Source organism: Numenius arquata, chromosome 1 (genome assembly GCF_964106895.1).
Source record: "Numenius arquata chromosome 1, bNumArq3.hap1.1, whole genome shotgun sequence".
NCBI lineage: Eukaryota > Metazoa > Chordata > Aves > Charadriiformes > Scolopacidae > Numenius > Numenius arquata.
In genome coordinates this window covers 39729388-39749794 of record NC_133576.1, presented here as the reverse complement: position 1 = coordinate 39749794, position 20407 = coordinate 39729388, and the positions used below count along the sequence as shown (strand labels likewise).

General features: G+C 41.3%; 1 protein-coding gene across 1 annotated transcript; it reads right to left on the bottom strand.

Moving 5' to 3' along the window:
• Positions 1-122: 122 nt before the first annotated feature.
• On the bottom strand, positions 123-20104 carry IFNAR2 (interferon alpha and beta receptor subunit 2). The gene is made up of 10 exons (XM_074152494.1): positions 19898-20104; positions 18286-18601; positions 16711-16807; positions 13382-13423; positions 12974-13103; positions 12615-12778; positions 10120-10292; positions 5796-5958; positions 5240-5358; positions 123-1528 (listed from the first exon to the last, which is right to left on the bottom strand). The coding sequence occupies exons 3-10, from the start codon at positions 16739-16741 to the stop codon at positions 836-838; spliced, it is 1515 nt and encodes a 504-aa protein (XP_074008595.1). The 5' UTR covers positions 16742-16807; positions 18286-18601; positions 19898-20104; the 3' UTR covers positions 123-835.
• Between the last annotated feature and the right edge of the window lie 303 nt (positions 20105-20407).

The window sequence follows — 20407 nt, the reverse complement described above, 5'->3', positions numbered from 1 at the left end:
AAAAAGGTTGTTTTTGCAGCTAGGTGATACCCAAAAGCCTTCCCATAAAGACTAAATTCTTAGCAGGCTAACTCGCGCAGCTTTTTAAAGGCATGTTAGGAGCCACAGTAAAAATTCAGAATGGGATATGAAAAAAATTGCCTTTATGAAGCAGAAATGCTGAAGTATAACCATACACTTTTAAATGACATAAAAAGATTTTTAAAAAGTGCAGTATTCAATAATTGCACAAGATGATATATAAAGTAAAAAAAGGTACATGTGACGTCTTGATTCACAGCAAGAATTCTTTTCTCCGTTGAGTATTGTTATCTCTGTCCCCATTATTTCCCTTCATCAGCTTTCTCTGCAAAATGTAGAAATCAGTTCACTGACTTGAATACAGCAATCCATCCAGCAAAACAGGTCTCAGAGTAATCCATCAACAGAGCTAAAGAATAATAGCAGAGTCCTTTCAAATTAAAAAAGTGGTCTGGTTGAGAGACTGGCCACTCACAACTCCCTCTACTACAAACCAATTTCTCACTTGAGTTAAAAGTTGCTTTATAACAACTAAAAGGTATAATTTAGTATCAAACTGCAAAATGAAGTAACTACTCTTTCTGCTGCATCTGAACTGTCATTTCTGTTTCTCTGTGGATAACCCATCCGGAATCATTCCTGGAGAGATCCGAGAAATATTTGTTAAAAATGAGTGTTGCATATTTTCAGTGTTCAGGTATATACTCAAAGAATGTTAAAAAAAATAAAAAGACAAGATAAGTACGTTGAGTCCAGAAATAAAGTTGGACAATATAAATTTTTATGTTATAAAATAATAGTGGTCCTCATTTATTCATCTTCTTATGTATTCAGTTTTTTGGTCCGTATCTGAATCTGATGAGTCGCTTTCATCAGAAGAATGAGAGGACATTTGCCATTCCTGAGAGCTCTTGCGACAGAGTGGTTTCTGCGTATTTTCGGTGCCATCCAGGGGTTTTGCTCCAAAAGCATGAGTACACTGACACTCAACTGCATCTTCTCGGGAAGAAAGTAGAGCTGCAGAACTATCCACGTTCTCTTCAGAGGCTCCCAACTGCACAGTTTTTAAGTTAATGGTAAAGCAAGCACTGCTCCTTCGCCTAGAGGAATAGTTACAGTTTACCTCGGAGAAAGGATTAAGTAACTCACTACTTGTGTCTTTGTCTTCTTCAATGTCCATCTCGTGCTCTTCAAAATCTTCTGGGTCAATGTCTGGATGTTCACTTGCCTGGCTGCTGCTGCTGCTGTCACATGTACTATTTGTAGAGTACTGCACGAATGTATGTGGCGTACCAGAGGAATGAAGTACTCTACTTATGATATCACGCCTCGTGTAGTCATGATTACTTATGGCATCGCTGTCACTGTCATCGCTGTCATCTTCATCACTGACGCCACCACTGGAATCCTTTGCCTTTTTTTTAACCTCTTTGTAAATAACCTCTACAGAGGCTATCTCTTCAGATTTCAGACTCCAAGATGAATAGGCTAACTTCCTGATGAATATCTGAAAGAGTAAAGTGAATTAAAAAAAAAAAAAAAAAAGATCAGCCAGATTTGTACACATGCAGAGAAAAAGATCAAAAAAAATAACCCCAATCATAAGGTCGCCAGTCAAATGATTCCTTCTATGCCACATTTCGGGCTTTTTCTGCAGAATTCAAGGCATTTAGGATTGCTCCCTCTTCTCCATTCCTGTAAATATGACAGCCTTCACTACAAATCAAGGCACACATCATTGGCACTAGTGTCATTTCTTTGAGGCTGTCCAAGCAGCGGCAGGTATGAAATGCTTTAACTCTAATTTTAAAAATACCTTCCTGAGAATAAAATCTCACTTTAGAAGTACATCTGAAACCTGAGGTGAGCCTTGCAACTCTCTTATTAGCTCTTGTAGTTACCATGCAGAAGAGAAGCCTTACATGGAAGATCAAATTTCATGCCCCTTAGAAATGTACCATTTGAAGTGATGAACCGTATAACATCCCAAGTTCCATTTTCTCCATTTAACTCTGAGGATCCTTCTGAGGATTACTGAATATTCAAAGCATTGGGAGGAAATGCTGACAATAAAAAAAATTAACCTTAAACACTGCTTGGCAAAGTCATGTTCAGCAGTCCTAGAGACATGAAGGTAATGACACAGCAAAGGACATAAACATGAGGAAAAAAAGCCTTAGAAAATTTGATACCAATCTGCTCTGGCTAAGTTTATAAAAAAAGGAAAATATTTATGCTGAAAACCACCATATAATTAAATGTAAAAGAAGTCAGACTATTAAAAAAAAAAAAAAAACCAAAACGAAGTGAAGATGGACAGAAACAAGTCTCAGGAATCTCATTATTTTTGCTTGAAATTTAGTGGTAGTTCAGTTCCTTCTATTAAAATAAAAAATCAGTTGACTCGGGACTGGCTTCCTCAAGTGCTAAAACATGACACTTGCTCACAGAAAAAGTCGAAGAAAGATTATTTTATTCAAAATAGTACTTAAACAGTATTTAAATGGGGCCTAAAGGAAAGACGGGGAGGGACTCTTCATCAGGGATTGTAGTGATAGGACGAGGGGTAACAGTTTTACAGTGAAAGAGGGTAGATTTAGATGAGGTATTAGGAAGAAATTCTTTCCTGTGAAGGTGGTGAGGCACTGGAACAGGTTGCCCAGAGAAGCTGTGGATGCCTTATCCCTGGAAGTGTTCAAGGCCAGGCTGGATGGGGCTTTGAGTAACCTGGTCTAATGGGAGGTGTCCCTGCCCATGGCAGGGGGGTGGGACTGGATGGTCTTTAAGGTCCCTTCCAACCCAAACCATTCTATGATTCTACATGTGACTACCGAGAATACTTTAGCATTTGGAAGGTGATGCAGGTACTGCTTTGCCTTGTGAACCCGCCCATCCGCTCCCCCTACTCCTACTCCAAGTATGTTTTCTTCCAGAGCTACATTGTTTCTTTTCTTTTCCTTTGCTTTTTGTTTTCATCCAACTCCAATATTCAGGTAGATTATGACAGCCTGGTCCCCAAGTTAGTTTCTATGATACTATGCCAGGTCTAGATTCTGGCAGGTATTACTTGCATATAAATATCCTTTTTTTTCCCCCTACTAAGTGTTCTACTATCAGGCATCCTTTTCACTAATGCCTGTTTATAACAGAATACAGTAATAAATCATTACTGAGACTGGAGAAGACTGACAGACATCAAGCTACCCAGAGAAGTGATCCTGAACTTGCTAGTAAGAGTTCTGGAACTAAAAACTAGGGTACTTTTTTGGCAAAGACATATCCACACATATCTGCATCCCAATCTATGCTATGAGACACACGTGAAACTGGAAGTTGGGGACCTGAAAAATATATCTGATTTCAGTAAATAAGATTTTTTTCCTTTGCCTGAGAAGCTACCATTGATGTTACAAAGCAGACTCAAGTTTCTTGAGAAACAACATGCTTTAAAGACTGCTTCCTCAAAGCAGCGTCTCATTTCTATGAAGGTCTTTGATGGTCTGTCCTTTTGTCGCCTTGCTGAGGTGAACTGAGATTAAGTTCTTATTTGTTGTGTGTGAGATCATTTCCAACAACCATTCAGATCTTGCTCTTACCAGGCTGCTGAACTGTTACTTTTAGTATTTCCAACATGCTGTCCCCGATTCCTTTTGTGGACAATAACCATGAAGCACAACTATAGAAAAAAAGAAATCTTAGAGCACTAACATGACTCTTTTCTTCTCCAGGTGTGCCTAAATAGCTGGCCTGTCTTTTGGGGACAATGAGACCAAAACTCCCAACTAGACCATTTTTATGCATCACTACAGGAACAATATGCCCATACCCAACTGGGTCTTAAAGCTACCTTTTGTCTTTTCAGCTTGCTTTCCTACGGAAAGATGATAAAGAAAAGACCTTGAAGGCAAGTTTAAAATATTTGCTTTCAGTTGTAGAATCTCTCAAAATGCCTTTAAACTCCAGCAACAAGGGACCTGGCTAAACTACCTTTGAATCTTCAGGGAATGCTCTGATCTTCAGTGTAATAAATTGGAAAAAAAAGAAATATCATAGGCGTAATTGGTTTTGTTCTTAGAGAGGACTACAATACTTCAGGGTGAAATAATGGAGGCAAAAGGTGCCAGAAACTAATTTGCTAAGGAGCAATGGATACACATAGCTCCCGAATGTTTTCGGAGCATTCTTCTTGGTGGAGAACAGGTCTTCTCCCTATGCATTCCACCTAAGAACAGGAGCAGGTGTTTTGTTTTGGAGTTATTGCCCTGGCTCGGATAGTAGAATAAATTTGTCTGCTGCAGGAAGGATTTACATATAAGGTAACTTTCAAAGGGCAAGGGGCTAGTTGTCCTACACTGGGTGCTCTGCTGGAGGATCTAGCCTGCTTTTGTGTACCATAAAGAGTTCATTTAAAGATATTTTGTGGGTGGTTTCCCCTTCACTACTGCCTGGCCCCACTAACTTCACAATTCTGTGAACAGCCCAGGCTAGAAGGGACCTCAAAAGATCATCTGGTCCAACCTTTCATGAGAGAGGAAGCCTAGATGACATTATCTACCACCCTGTCCAATCACGTATTGAAAACCTCCAGTGATGGGGACTCCACCACATCCTTGGTGAGGTTGTTCCAGTGACTGATTGTTCTCACTGTAAAAAAATTCTTATATTGACATCAAAACTCTCATGGTACAACTTGTACCCACTGTCCCTTGTCTTGAAAGCCTCTGTCCTATTTGTAGACTCTCTTTAAGTATGGAAATACTGTAATGAGGTACCCCTTTGAGCCATCTCTTCTCCAGGGAGAAAAGACCTAACTCCTTCAGTCTTTCCTCACAGGGCAGGTTCTCCAGCCCTTTGACATCTTTGTCGCCCTCCTCTGGACCCTCTCCAGTCTGCCTGCATTGTCCTTGTGCTGTGAGGTCCAGAACTGGACACAGTACTCTGAGTGTGGCCTCACAAGTGCTGAGCAGGGTGGGATGATTACATCTCTGTTAGTAACTTGTCACATAAGTAGCAAGAAACGGTTTTGAAAAAGACAAGTATTTGCTCTGCAGACAGACAAGATCTAGCAGCCTATAGACTATCTTTGACGTAGGTAAACTACAAATTAAAACATTACATGCACTGACGTAACTTGTGCCTAATACACAGGATTAGAAATTTCAGGTGGTAAACTTTGTTCTCCCAACCAGAAAGGTTAAATATGAGAATTATTACATACCAAAGTATGTGGAAGTGAGTTTGTTTGAAGAATATAACCTCCTGCATGCATACATTTCAGGGCACTAGCTAAGATCAGTGAAAAACATATAGCAGCTGCAACTGCAGCTGTATAATAATCTGCAAGTGAAAAAAAACAAACAAATAAACACACATGAATGAAGCTTCCAATGACCACATTTCATATTTCACATTCAGAATAGCTACTTAGAATAACAGAATAATTTCAGTTAGAAGGGACCTCTGGAGGTCAAAACAAGATCAAATCCCAAATTAGGTTCAGGAATTAAAAAAGAAATTACACTGTCTTTGATAACCATTTATGCAGTTACTGGAGATTTGTATGGCTCACAGGATAAACAATAGATTTGTAGCCCCAAAGTGTTTTTTTTTTTTTCTAAAAGGTTTTTAGATTTCACTTATAAATCCCCACAACATTTATCACTCAGAAGGTACTTTCTTATTAGGTTTAGGACTGACTTGAAAATCTTCCTATGCAAAAAGAAAACACACATAATCAACTCAGAAAATCCTATCCTGCACCACATCACAGTTACCTTGTTGAGCTACAGAGTCTGTAGTTACACATTTCCAGGCTGATGGGATGGAATTTTTGTTTGAAGATGCAGCAACCATAACAGACACACAGTAATTTCTATTTGGATACAATTCTTCAATGACAGTACTAAAAATTTCTTCAGTGGTTTTCTTCCATGGCCTCTGTCATGAAAGACAATGTTATAAAGTCAGCTATTTGCCTAAAAAGAGCTCCCCAGCCACTGATAAAACATTATGGCTATTTCAGAGAAATGCAAAAACTGACACAGTAACTCAGCTGTTTACCTAGACAACTGCTTCATCTCTAGTTCTAGCTGATGTCAAGATGCCTCCCTTACGCCTGTTTGTGAAATATTGTATTACCAAAGATAAACTACCTTCTGTCTCCAACTGTTGGTCACTATATGTCCCATTGGAGTAGCCTCACATAGATGCTACAGATTTGAAACAGCAAGTGATATTCTGATTCAGAAATTAGGGGAAAAATGTCCACGGAAGGCCAAGTTGTGGTCCTTCTTCTGTGACTCATGGCAGAATGAGTTAGACAGATTAAATTCGCAACAGGTACCTGTCTGACCCGCTGTTCAAAACTTCCAATACAGGCAATCCATGCTTTTGTTCGGCAATTTATTTCAGTGCTCTGCCAGCCCAAGTATTAATGTCTCTCTTGATGTTTAACCTAAAGTCTGCACAACTGCCAATTTCACTTCACTGGTTTTGGTCACAGTGAATGGTTTATTTCCTCTTTTCCTGTAGTAAATGTTTACATATTCAGAGACTCTGGCCTCTAACTGTGTTTTGCGTGCTTACACTAAGCAGTCCCTTATTATACCAGCATTTCCTCACAATTCATGTGTCAGGATCCCACACAGTCCTCATTGTTCCTTCTTGGATCCTGCTCAACTAGTCCATGCCTTTTCTGAACCCCAGACTGGTGAGGCGGAGGTGCGCTTTACAAATACTGAATACGTAAAAATATGGGTTTTTTTTAGTGACTCAGCAACATGTGACTCATGTTTAGTTTGCAATACTATAGAATGCTCTCATCCATTCTGGCAAAAATGCTGCCTGTGTAGCTGTTACCACTCTGCTTATTACACAGACAATTATTCTTAACTGTGATGCTTTACATTGGTCCTTATTGAATTATCTCCTATTATTTTAAGATTATTTCTCCATTTTGTGAGGATCATAAAATCATAGAATGGTTAGAGTTGGAAGGGACCTCAAAGATCATCAAGTTCCAATCCCCCTGCCATGGGCAGGGACACCTCCACTAGACCAGGTTGCTCAAAGCCCCATCCAGCCTGGCCTTAAACACTTCCAGGGATGGGGCATCCACAACTTCCCTGGGCAACCTGTTCCAGTGCCTCACCACCCTCACAGGAAAGAATTTCCTCCTAATATCTAATCTGAATCTCCCCTCTTCCAATTTAAAACCATTACCCCTTGTCCTGTCACTACACTTCCTGACAAAGAGTCCCTCTCCGGCTCTCCTGTAGGCTCCCTTCAGATATTGGAAGCCTGCTATGAGGTTTCCCTGGAGCCTTCTCTTCTCCAGGCTGAACAACCCCAGCCCTCTCAGCCTGTCTTCATAGGAGAGGTGCTCCATCCCTCTGATCGTCTTTGTGGCCCTCCGCTGGACCCGTTCCAACAGGTCCATGTCCTTCCTGTGTTGAGGACTCCAAAGCTGGACACAGTACTCCAGGTGGGGTCTCACAAGCGCAGAATAGAGGAGTAGAATCACCTCCTGCGACCTGCTGGCCACACTTCTCTTGATGCAGCCCAGGATGCGGTTGGCTTTCTGGGCTGCCAGTGCGCACTGCTGGCTCATGTTGAGCTTCTCATCCATGAGCACTCTCAAGTCCTCCTCCTCAGGGCTGCTCTCCAGCCATTCTCCGCCCAACCTGTATTTGTGCCTGGGATTGCCATGACCCAGGTGCAGGACCCTGCACTTGGCTTGGTTGAACTTCATGCGATTTGCACAAGCCCATCTCTCAAGCCTGTCCAGGTCCCTCTGGATTGCATCCCTTCCCTCCAGCGTGTCGACCGCGCCACTGAGCTTGTTGTCATCAGCAAACTTGCTGAGGGTGCACTCTATCCCACTGCCCATGTCTTCGACAAAGATGTTAAGTAGCACTGGTCCCAGTACCGACCCCGGAGGAACTCCACTCGTCACTGGCCGCCACTTGGACATTGAGCCATTGACCACAACCCTTTGAGTGTGGCCATTCAGCCAGTTCCTTATCCACCGAGTGGTCCATCCATTGAACCCATGACTTTCCAATTTTGAGACCAGGATGTCGTGTGGGACAGTGTCAAACGCTTTGCATAAGTCCAGCTAGATGACGTCTGTTGCTCTGCCCTTGTCCACCAAGCCTGTGGCAGTATCACAAAAGGCCGCCAAATTTGCCAGGCACGATTTGCCCTTGGTGAAGCCATGTTGGCTGTCTCCAATCACCTCCTTATTTTCCATGTGCCTTAGCACAGATTCCAGGAGGATCTGCTCCATGATCTTGCCAGGCACAGAGGTGAGACTGACTGGTCTATAATTCCCTGGGTCTTCTTTTTTGCCTTTTTTGAATATTGGGGTTATGTTCCCCTTTTTCCAGTCAGCAGGAACTTCACCAGATTGCCACAATTTCTCAAATACGATGGAAAGCAGCTTAGCAACTCTGTCCGCCAGCTCCCTCAGGACCTGTGGGTGGATTTTGTCAGGTCTCATGGACTTATGCACCTTCAAGGTTCTTTAAGAGGTCTCGAACCTGATCTTCTTGTACTGTGGGCAGTTCCCATTCACAGAGCCCTTATTTTTGGCTTCTGTGACTTAGGCAGTGTGGTTAGAGCCCTTGCTGGTGAAGACTGAGGCAAAAAAGTTGTTCAGTAGCTCAGTCTTATCCATATCCTGGGTGGCCAGGTCTCCCGTTCCCTTCTGGAGAGAGCCCACAACTTCCCTAGTCTTGCCTTTATCCCTGACACATCTATAGAAGTTTTTCCTATTGTCTTTCATGTCCCTGGCTAGATTTAGTTCTGCCTGGGCTTTCGCTTGCCTGATCTGGTTCCTGGCCACTTGGACAGTTTCTCTATATTCTGCCCAGTCTACCCGTCCCTGCTTCCACCCTCTATAGGCCTCTTTTTTGGTCCTGAGCTTGTCCACCAGTTCCTTGTTCATGCATGCAGGCCTGCTGGCTATTTTGCCTGACGACTTCTTTTTTGGGATACACCTCTCCTGAGCTTGGAGGAGGTGATCCTTAAATACCAACCAGCTTTCTTGGGCCCCTCTCCCCTCCGGTTCTTTTTCCCACACTACCCTGCCAATCAGATCTCTCAGGAGACCAAAGTCTGCTCTTCTGAAGTTCAGGATAGCAAGCTTGCTGCACACCCTCCTCGCTGCCCTATGAATCTTGAATTCTACCATTTCGTGATCACTGCAGCTGAGGCTACCTTTGAACCTGATACTACCCACCAGTCCCTCCTTGTTGGTAAGGATGAGATACAGCACGGCTCCTTTCCTTGTTGGCTTCTTGATCATTTGGAGAAGAAAGTTATCATCAATGCATTCCAAGAACCTCCTGGATTTCTTGTGCCCTGCTGTGTTATCCTTCCAACAGATATCAGGATGGTTGAAGTCCCCCATGAGGACCAGGGTGTGTGAGCATGATGGTGTTCCTATCTGTCTATATAGAGGGCCTCATCCTCCCTGTCACTCTGATCTGGTGGTCTGTAGCAGACCCCTATTGTAACATCACCTGCCCCTGTGCTCCCTTTAATCCTGACCCATAAGCTCTCCGGCCCAGCTGGTCATTGACATAGAGGGCAATACTCCCTCCCCATCTGCCCAGCCTGTCATTTCAAGTTCTAGTCATTCCTATCTACCTCTCTATTTCAGCATGCAAACCCTCCTCTCCCAATTAAAAAGTACCAGACCTAGAATAGGTTGTTTCAGAAACTAACTGGATATATTTTTCCAGTTTGACAGAAGAATACTGAACTGCTTTCTGAACATATTTTCCCATCAGCTGTTCATAAAGCTGACAATAGTTTCTGCTAAACTGTCTTTCCCTTCATCTCCCCAGAGAATAATTACTTGAGCCAGTGCCCTGTGCTTTATTTCAAGTAAGGATACAGGACAACTAGTATTCCTCTTCTAGGTCTGCTATTCTGCAGTAAAAGGAAGCCAAGATTACGCTGGTCATTCTCTTTGTTTTCTTCTAAGCATCTTCTATTGACACATTTGCTTCTGTGAATCTGCTAAACATCTGAGCCATTCTATGCTTTCTGTATTTCTCTTCTAACACACCGATAAAACAAAAAGTTCTTTACCGTATGCTCTCCATCGAGTGTTTTCAGTGTTATACCATAATCAAGCTCTTCATATATATCAATTAAAGACCATAGACTTTCATTTTTTCTTAAGTGAGAGGCTGGCAACTTTATGGTGACTTTTATGCAGTTTAGACAGGAACTGATATTAACTTCTGGTGGTCCTAGGAATGCTATTGAAAAGAAAGAGAAAAAAAACTGAAGGAAAAAATATACACTATGTATTCAGTACCAATTCTATTCCAGCAATGGATATATAGCTGACTAATCCAATTCCGGAATGTATCACTGTTGTAAATCTACAAGCCCTTGCAACATTTAAGTTCCACGGTCAAATGATCTTTTCCCACGACTAGATTTTAGAAACAGAAGGCAGTGCAAGGGAGGGAAGAAGCAGAAAAGTGACAGAGGCTTTGCTTCAGCTCCACAGAGATGTGACCTTTTTATCTATTTGAGAGGAGAGCTGAGGTTAATGTATAGAAAAAGCTGATTACTTTTTTGCTCATCATCATCTTCTAGTCACTCCCTGTAGAAATGCAGTGGTGTGTAGCCCTGCACATATTCATTCTATATATTCATCCTATAGCAAGAATGGCTATAGGTCTAAGCTTGACAGCTGAGCTCTGAAGGCTAAAAACTCTACTGACAACTTAGGGAAACATTTACACTTCTGTGAGACTTTCATTTGGTTCAAAGTAATCTCTCAGGTTCAGGTCCTCAGAACATGCATGTGTTTGAAGAGCCATGCACACTAATTGTCTCCTCTCTCCAAAATCTACACATCCATCAAGGTCAGAGGAACATCCGTACTGAATCAAGCCTAAGATCTTTTCTCCAACATGGGAAAGAAGTAGGAATGTTGGAAAATAGTGTAAAAACAAACTATCTCCATAACCCTTCATGTCTGTGGTTGTGGGGCAAAAACCCATGAAAACTTAAGAGTTTGCATTTTGTCTTTTCCAGAAGCATGTACACTTTGATCAAGGTGGAGACTGGTTTGCCAACCTCTGCAAAATTTTAAAAAAGCAATATACATTTGCTAACTACTTCCGTTCCCGAAACAGGGTAGAAAACAAAAAAAAGCAAAAAAAAAAAAAAAGTTTAATACTTAGAACAAATGCGAGCTTTCACCTGCTCTCAAAGAGGAAAGCACGTCCTAGTCAAGTGGTTGCACACTTACTCCTTTCTCATCTTTTAAATTATAAATAAACATTAGCTTAAAGCTGGTTACAGTCAAGTGCAGCTGTTCTCCCGGCTCTTTGTTATGAAGCCTTTCTGCCTTTGCTCAAATCCATCTGTCAACAGGAGTGAGATTCCATGGTATTTGAAGGTAGATATCAACTACACTCAGTAGGGAAATATCTCAGAATATTGATTCCTTCCTATTCAGGCACTGTAAACCAAGAAAAAAACTACAGGGTTCATGTAAGTCCCATGCCCTGAGAAACATGACTTCATTCAAGTTTGAACTAGAGAACTATTAGCAAAACGTCCAATTTCAACTTACAAGTTGCCAGTGATGGAAAATCAGTCATAGCACCTGACAGTTTGTTCCAGTGGTCAGTTCAAAATATGCCTCTTGTTTCTTGCTAAAATTTATCTAGCTTCAGCTTCCAGTTAGGGCATGCTGTTATACTTTGTTTACAAGACTGAAGGAGCCTGCCATCATCATTAACTAGTCGTAAGTGCAGTTTCCAATCCTTCTCTTTATTAAGCTAACTGTGGAAAGACTGAAGGCCTCCACCTCAGAGGGATGTTCTGAAATTCTTCAGTTATCCTTGTGGTTATTCTCCCCATCCCCTCCAATTTTCCATAATTTCTAAGACTACAAATGGACACGCAGCAGCTACCTCTGTGCTGAATTCAGAGGTAACATGACCTGTATCTCCTCCATAGTCCTCCAATTCTTCCTCAATCTGTTTCTGTTACTTCAAAACTGAATACTAAGCACAACTAAGGGTGAAGCCACCTCTGGCCCTAGAAGGTGTCACAGCTAATAAGCATCTTCTTTCCGCAAGGAAAGGGAAAAGAGCAGGTTGATGATCAAACAAGTAAATCTCTTCACTTACACCTAGTGCAGACATGGTATTTCTTTAACTCTTTATCACTGACTACTTGAAGACATAAAACCAACGTGGTTGGGTTTTTTTAAAGTTATGTATCCTATGCACTTAAAGATTTTTTTACTCTGTGTTGGTCAATGCTTGACACAAGGCTATCTCCTCTATATTTATGTATATATTATTTCAAAACTAGAGCCCCATCCATTTATCAGAACTAACGTAGCCACTAATTTTAGAAAGCTATCTATATATTCTATGTCTTGTAACTGATATGTGATACATTATATACAAATTCATGTTCTCTTAAGTAAACGAATAAGCTACTGACCAAGTTAATTTGGAGTATCTTACTGTAAAGCTAGCAGAATATCATTTATACATCAGCTACAAGAAAAAACTACTAAAATGAGCAAGTGCAGACAGACAACTTACTGTCAGTAAGTGGCTCAAAATCAAGTACAGAAGAATTGAATACTTTGGTTCCTGTGAAGCTCTGAACCAATGCTAAATACTCAGCATGAATATCTTCAAAATCATCTGTCAGATTACAGGAGAGTTGTGTAATATTTGAACATTGTTTAGCAGCCATCCAGTTCCTGTAAATCAAGATAAGTTAAAAAAAAATTCAAGATAATCTATCCAGGTTCTCTGTTATAAGAAAGCATTGGGGTGAGGGGGTGGGAGAATTTCTGAGGGGAAAAACAGACAAACAAACAAGAAAACCCCAGCCTTAGTATTTTGAGTTGATAAACATTAAAAGTAAAATTTCTGTCTTATAAAATAAGACTTGCCTGCGATCACTATACAGTACACGATAGTATGTTAGCACAGTTGGATCAGTTTTTGCCTGCCAAGACAAAATATGCTGAAAATTGTGAGATTCCATTTGTAGGTTGTGAGGTGGCTCTCCCAGAACTTTTTCTAGAAAAGGAAAAAAATCCATAAAAACAAAGAACCCACCAATATGGATGGTAAATGTGAGATTGCAACAATTCTAGTCAATAAACTGAATTAGAGCAGTCCAATATTTCCTCTAAAATAAAGCAACCATACAACAGAGTTCAGCACAATAGAAACAACAATGCAAAGGACAGTCCTCGTGTACTATATTTCTATTAAGTTCTTTCTTCAAAAAACCACAAAGTTCTAAAATGATACTGTGTTAGAAAAAGCATTTGAAAGACAATAAAAACGCTTACCAGGCAAGCTGCAACAAGCTATAGACAGAATGCTGAGGTACGCTGGAAAATGAAGCTATGTATTAATACATTTGTATGTTTACAATATCTGACAATTAGCTTACTATTGGCAATAATTATTTGCAACAATTAGAGACAAGACTCAGTATCCCTCAGTGTAAAGGTTTCTTTCACATCATCTTCCTACTACCTTCCTCTACCCTGCCCTCCTTCCCCAGAGTATAGGATGTCCCCTTCCAACCTCTGTCATTAATTCTAAGGCTCCTAGGAGCTAGTTCATTGATAACTACACCGTGGTTCAGGCTTATGCTGATCCCTGCCAGATGAGGTTTAAGACACAGTGTGAATAAACATACTTAAGATATTCTTATCAAATATTCTCTTAGAGGATTCTGACTATATTTCACTCTATTAAACACAGTTTTAAGTCCCAACAAGAATCTTAAAACTGGTCTGGGAAAAGATGCTATTACTGCTTGATGAACATTATTCAGTCTTTTTCACAGATGTCCTCTGCTAAACGTGGGGAGTACTCAAGGCTGTAGTTTTAACAACTTTGGTATATTAGTCACTGTCTTCAGTCAGCTAACTCCTGTAACTCCCTACTTCAGGCTTTATTTCGTAACTCCCTCTCTATTTTGTGTCCTGTTTCTGTAACATTTCCCTGTGGGAAACTCTGCAGCATTCTATTCTCTGCCTTCAAAAGAAAAGAAAAAAAACCCACCAACAGACGCTGCAACACTTCTTCTCTGGCCACATTCAACCTGTCAGTCAGGCCTACTGTCTAGATAATCTCTTGAACCCAGCCTCCTTGCAAATCCTAACATTCTAGGAGTCCCCACATCTTCTTGTATAACCTCCCTAAGAGACTGTTCATTCATCCAGATTGTCACTGTATCCAGAATTCTTTTCCTTGACCAACCCAGTCTTGCATCATTCATATCTTTTCAGCATGGCACTTCAAGACATTCTTGAAATTATTGTTCTGATGCTCCTAATTTTTTTCTCAAGATCCTTTAGCTCCCTTCTGCTTTCTAAGTGCAAATACGAACTTCCTGTCCTTATTTTAAAAGGGTTTGTGGCCTGTCCTCTTACTGAGATGCTAACTCCCATACTCAGTTGGCCAAATAAGTTATTAGTTTAATTTCAAACATGCATGCTTTTTCTCATGCTTTAGATGAACTCCCTGGAAATATTTGCAAAATTACTTCATTATTTTCCCTAAAACTGTTCTTCATGAACTCTTTCTTGTCTTGGCATCTAAACCCTCTACCCAACTATGACAATACCCAAAGCACCACTGGCCTGATACCTCTGTTGAACTGTGCTGATTAACACTGCCTTAACGTGTTATTTTATTCTCCTTATCTCACTTAGCATGGTAGCTTCTGTAGCATGAGCAATGTCTTTGACTTCATATTTGTACAGCAACTAACACAGTAGCACTCTGGTCCACAACTGAGGTTCTCAGGTGCCACACTATGACAAATAGTGTAACAGAACTACTTTACGCAGGAACAAGATGCACCACAGTAAGAACGATCATGAAAAGAGAAAAGAATTCTGGGACATACCTTATAAAAAATTAAAACCATTTTTATGGAGATCTACAAATAATGTAGACAGGACCATCACAGAGTGGCTGTGGCTGGAAGGCACCTCTGGAGGTCATCTGGTCTAACCCCCAACTATGTGACCCATAGTACCAGAATACACATTCTTGGCAAATTAGAGGGGATTCAGAATAGAAGTGGGTCAGTGGGAACTGTCCTGTCCCAGACACACTGGGAGAATTTCCTAGTGGATTAAATGCAGTTATTTTATGAACCTTGTCTACTTTTGCAGAGAGTAAGGAAGGGGAAAGGAAAGATTTCCTACTCAATTAATTAAAGAGAAATCTCCACAGAATCTTTATGGCTGCAGAGAATTGTCTTAAAAAATTGCCCTTTAATTAGCAGTGGCACACAGAAGCACACACAAGCGCACTTGGGCACCTAAGTTTGTTGAAATCATTTGGGATTGATACTTAGTCTAGTCTCTTATAAGTCTGGCTCTTCGGACACCCGTCTCACAAATATTAAACTATGCTCCCAGCATCCCTTCTGAAATCAGTTGCAAAGATATTAAGCAGCTCACTTGAGATGCACAATCAGCAAATTTGTTTCCACAAGACAGAAAACTCATCTCTCTCAAGCTTCATTTTGCCATTCAAACCACAGACATCCTCTCTTGTACGTCTACGTCTTCCTTCTGCACTTATTCTTCTACATTATTACTGAACAATAAACGCCCCCTTAGGGAAGTGCAGCTGAAGGCAGAACAATTGATTTCTTGCCATGTAGTAACAGATCACCTATCCAGAAAAAAAATCCAGGGGATATGAATAACAAAGCAATACTTTAACAGTTATTACTCTTTACCTGAATGCAAGCTCAGATTCGTAATCATTTGTGGCAGGAATTCTCCCTTCTCTCAACAGGCACACAGCCTTTAGCAAATTAAGGCTATTCCCATTTTAGAAACACAGTGTCAGGGTACCAACTTGAGTAATGACACACTTCCTTGGAGCAAGCTCTTTGAATTAGGAGATGCAAATAGTCTTTTGCCATTCTCTGTTATGCCAGCCAGCTCACGTGTGTCAGCTATCTTGCTGATATATTTCCTGTTGACAAAAATGTTTTTCTATTCTGTCCATATTTGTGATTTTTAAATGCCTCTCCCCTGTCAAAATCAAACCCTGTTCATCTAGAGTTCAAATTGCCTCAGAACTTTGTTTCAACAAACATGTTTCGCAAAGATAGCTGGAGAGTTGCAAAATTTTGTCAGTTACACTCTTATATAAGAGAGACAGAAAAGAAAATAAAACAACAATCTTAGATGAAATAACTGGGTAACTTCAGACTGGAGAAATAAAGATGGGCTGTAAACTGAATGGGGAATCTTCTTTACCATCTGATCCTTTTTACAGAATTACATGATCCTATCAAACAGTTTCCCCACTACAACTACAGCTCAGTGAACAAAAAATGTTTGTTGAAAAAAATTAGAACAAGAAATGAAAAACAACACATCCAACTAAGAGTTCACCGGATGCTTAGAGAGGCAGAATGCAGAATGCTGTTTCAAAGCATTTCTTCCTCATGGGATAATCATGGTTTATGTATAGAATAGAGTATGTTGAATATAATACACTATATTCTTAATTCTGTGAATTATTCCAGGGAGAGCTCTGCAAGACAATGGTATTTTACTTCAGTAACTCAGAAGGAGCATTAGTGAAAAACTAGCAGTACTACTCCTCTTACAATATAAAGGTACAGGCAACTTACCAAGTTGATAAAAATACATTGGTCCACCCATCAGTGTTTCCAGAGTGATTAAGAAATATAACCTACTGACTGCAAAATAAACATTTTGCTTCTGTACCTGAAAAGACATTAAAAACAATCACATTCAGCAAATTATTTTAGTAAATTACTTGCAGGTAAAGCGAGGTCTATGTACAAAGTTATTTTAACCTCTTCAATGTTTGGGGGAAGGCATTGGTCTTGAAACTGTTACTGCTACTGGGGGGGGGGAGAAAGCGAGGCAAAGATCCTCAGGTTATCCTCAGGCAATTTTATGACATTAGCACTTTCCTTTTTTCACATGGAAAGGGCTCTTACCATTTTAAATAAATACAGTAAGCATTGTATGATTATTTGCATTAATTATGCATGAAGATAGCATCTGAAAATTCTATGCCACTTACTCCAACTTATTAAATACAATGAAAATAAACATTGCTCGGCTTTCTTTGAAATATTACAAGAACTCATCATTGTTTTACGAAATGTTTCCAGAAAGAGGGTAGATCAAGATGAAGGTTAGAAAAAAACCTAATTATAAAATTATTAATTATAAGGAAGTGATGAAGTTTATGTTACAACTTTTTAATACACAAAATCTATTAAGGTATTCCCTCTCCTCAATGTTATTATTTTACTCATTATCCTCATAGCATTAATATTTGCAGGATCTGATTCTGAATGACAGGCAAAGTACTATGGAACAACTGTGAATCTATAAATGGCTGGGCAAGGGTATAACTATTTCCAGAGAATCTTCTCCCCCAGATTTAATATAAATATATTATTTCTAAATTTAAAAATATTTTTAAACACAAGTTAGTTTCTCTGCAAAACAAAACAGTTGAAAATTTAAAACCCTCATCTGAGATGTAAATCTTGCTCTGATCAAAGTTTTAGCATAATTATAGAAGTCACTGGATAAATGTTGAGAACCTGTATCTATGCAACTGATAATCATAATTCCACAGACGAAGAGAACGTTCTTTTCATTTCAGTTTGGTTTATTTTATTAACTCATTCAAGCATGAGGAAAATTTAGGAGATACAAAATAGCAGTCTTCCTCTTTTCAATCAAAATTAAAAATTATGGGTAAGAAGGTAAGAAAGATTTACTTGTGACAAAATCTTTAAGTTAATTGCTTTCTAGTTTGCCAATATCAGTGATAAAGTAATACATATCTATCATGTCCATTTAGTTTTGGCACTAGTGGGTGTGACAGAAGATAAAATAATTTGACTGACTTTCTCATTCAGATCAAATTTACAGATTCCACAAGTAGGAAAAAAGTATTCAACAAGGTTACCAGCTTTGTTCAGAAGTCACACAGAAACCTAAAGCCAAAGCACGTTACTTTCACAGTCGCTTTAAAGAACAGTTACACCTGCAGGATCTGATTTTTCAGACTGTTCAAAATTTTCTCTTAAGGGGAAAGTTTAGAAGATCCTGAATTCACTTAGCAAAATATTCCTTTATGTCTTAATCCTTGCAAATTATCACAAGACGTGTTCAAAGCCCTGCATATATAGTATTATGCAACAGATGTATTTGCCTACCTTTGATCCTTGTTGTTCATGCTGTCATGAATAACAACTATCCCAGTCTTGGAATACGAAGTGACTCGTGCATGGCTCTGTACACTGAACATGTTTATCTTACAATATGCATATTCAAAGCCAAGTTACGCATTTAGAACCTTAGAATATCTAAGAAAAATGTGATAAAACAGGTTTATCTCCAAGTTTGCAGGTTGTCTAAATCTGGATGTTCTCTGCAGATCTATCAATGCCAGTGAAATTCCAGGGGAAAAGCATTTCTGTCAGAACTCTGATTAACTTTTGTTACTCCTCCTCTTCAGAGCTTCAGCAATCCCTGGAAAAAAACCATGGAGTCAGTCCAGCCCTCACTCACCTCATCAGCCTGGGTTCACAGTAACCCCCCTGGGAGCTGCCTGAAGCCCCCAGCACTATCAAAACTCAGCTTCACACTTCCACATCATCCTCAAAGACAGCTCATTTTTAACTGGAGTTCAGGCTGGTTTTGTATTTGCTCCCACTCAGAAATAAAAAGCAAGTTTTGAAGTTTTTAAAGTCACTGGCCTGTATTTCAGAAAAGCTCCATATCGATAGAGCAAAAAACATACCCTATTCTTTGAAACAAGCAGATGGTGTATTTATTTATAGAAATCTACTTATCTGAATATTGAGAGAGACAGACATGACAAGAGATGTTTCAGGCAGAGAAGTGTTCAAAAACCTACACAGGTAATACAATGTACGGATCAACTTTACTACTGAAACCATGTGAACTAGGTGATCGTACTGTGGGGCTGTTACATTATACCCATGCACCATTTCTGACTTTGCCGGAAGATTTTGGACAAGCGCTTTGAAGGATATAAAATCATGTAACCTTAATACTCCACGTCCATTCACCAGAAGCCCGTTTTTCCATACACTGCCAGCAGCGCTCCTTCTAAGCCGGACGTGCCCCTCGAGGAACCAGCGTGGAACATGCAGTGTTGAAACATACCAACAGACTCCTGGGCTGCCCTGCGCCGCTCCAGCACAGCAAGGGGAACAAGGAAACGGCGCTTGCCACAAGCTCTGTCAAGAGTCTACCATCGCGTATCTTTCCTTACAAAATTCCGGCCTTGAGCTACACAATTACCTGCATCGCGACCAGCTACAACGCACTTCGCAGACTATCGCTGGGGTCAATTTTGCATTCAGTGACACCGCCAAAGAAACGACCTAAACAAGCCGCTGCGTTTATGTGCGATTCAGCTGGTATTACGCCAAAACGTTCTGCGGGGACACGGCTTTCGACCTAACTGCCAGCCCCCACAACGCTCCCAGCAAAGCGCTGACAGAAAACAGGAACCTTTCTAGGAAATCCCAGCAGCCGACCAGAGCTCGGGAAGCCAGACCTGACGCCCACGGACGCCTGCCCTGGCCGAAGGAGAGGAGGGGCACACCGAGAGGGGCCAGCCCGGGCCCTGAGGCTGTCTGGGGCCGCCGCAGACCTCGCTCCAGCCCCTCTACCTGAGCTCCCGCAGCTCCAACGGCCCCACCATAGACGCGAGCCCCCGCCCTCGCCCCCGCACCGCGGGCAGCAACCCGCTAAGGGAAAAACGAGGGGACACTGCCGACACCCTCCCAGCCGTACCTCATAACCAGCAACCTCCTCTCTCAGGACGAGGGAAATGGCGGAGGGGGCGCCGCGGCGCGGGGCTGGCTCCGCCCCCGGCGCGCGGACCGGCGCTTTGCCGCGCGCTGCGCTGCGTTGCGATGCGATGCGGGGGGCCGTGCCCGTTAGGGCCGTGTCCGTTAGGGCCCTCGGGCCGCGGCCTGAGTGGGAGGGGCTGCTTCGTCCGGAGGAGGGGCTGCGCCTCGCCGGCGGCCGGGGACTGCCCTTGGCGAAGCGCCCCTTCCTTCCCCGCCCTCACGGGAAGCGGTTTCTGCCCCTTGTTTCGCTTTCTTTTACCCGCCTCGCCCCTCCCCTCGGTCGTCGATGGTTGTTGTGAAGGAAGTCTGGGCGGAAAGCTGCGAAAGCGCTTCCTGATCCCCATCCTCGTTTGTGGTTTCCTTGTCCTCAGTGTTGAATGAAGGGGCATGGTGGCGGTGGTGGTGGTGTGCCAAGCATTTCATAAGGACAACAGGAAACGGCCTCAGGTTG

Bases quoted from the DNA above. Each gene is read 5' to 3' on its own strand.
- IFNAR2 (XM_074152494.1), bottom strand. From the start codon at position 16,741: ATGGGTGGACCAATGTATTTTTATCAACTTG. The intron at 5,959-10,119 runs GTAAAGAACTTT...CTTTCATGACAG, and splicing joins CACTCGATGGAGAGCATACG to AGGCCATGGAAGAAAACCAC. The intron at 1,529-5,239 runs GTATGTAATAAT...TTACTCTTTCAG, and splicing joins ACTCACTTCCACATACTTTG to ATATTCATCAGGAAGTTAGC.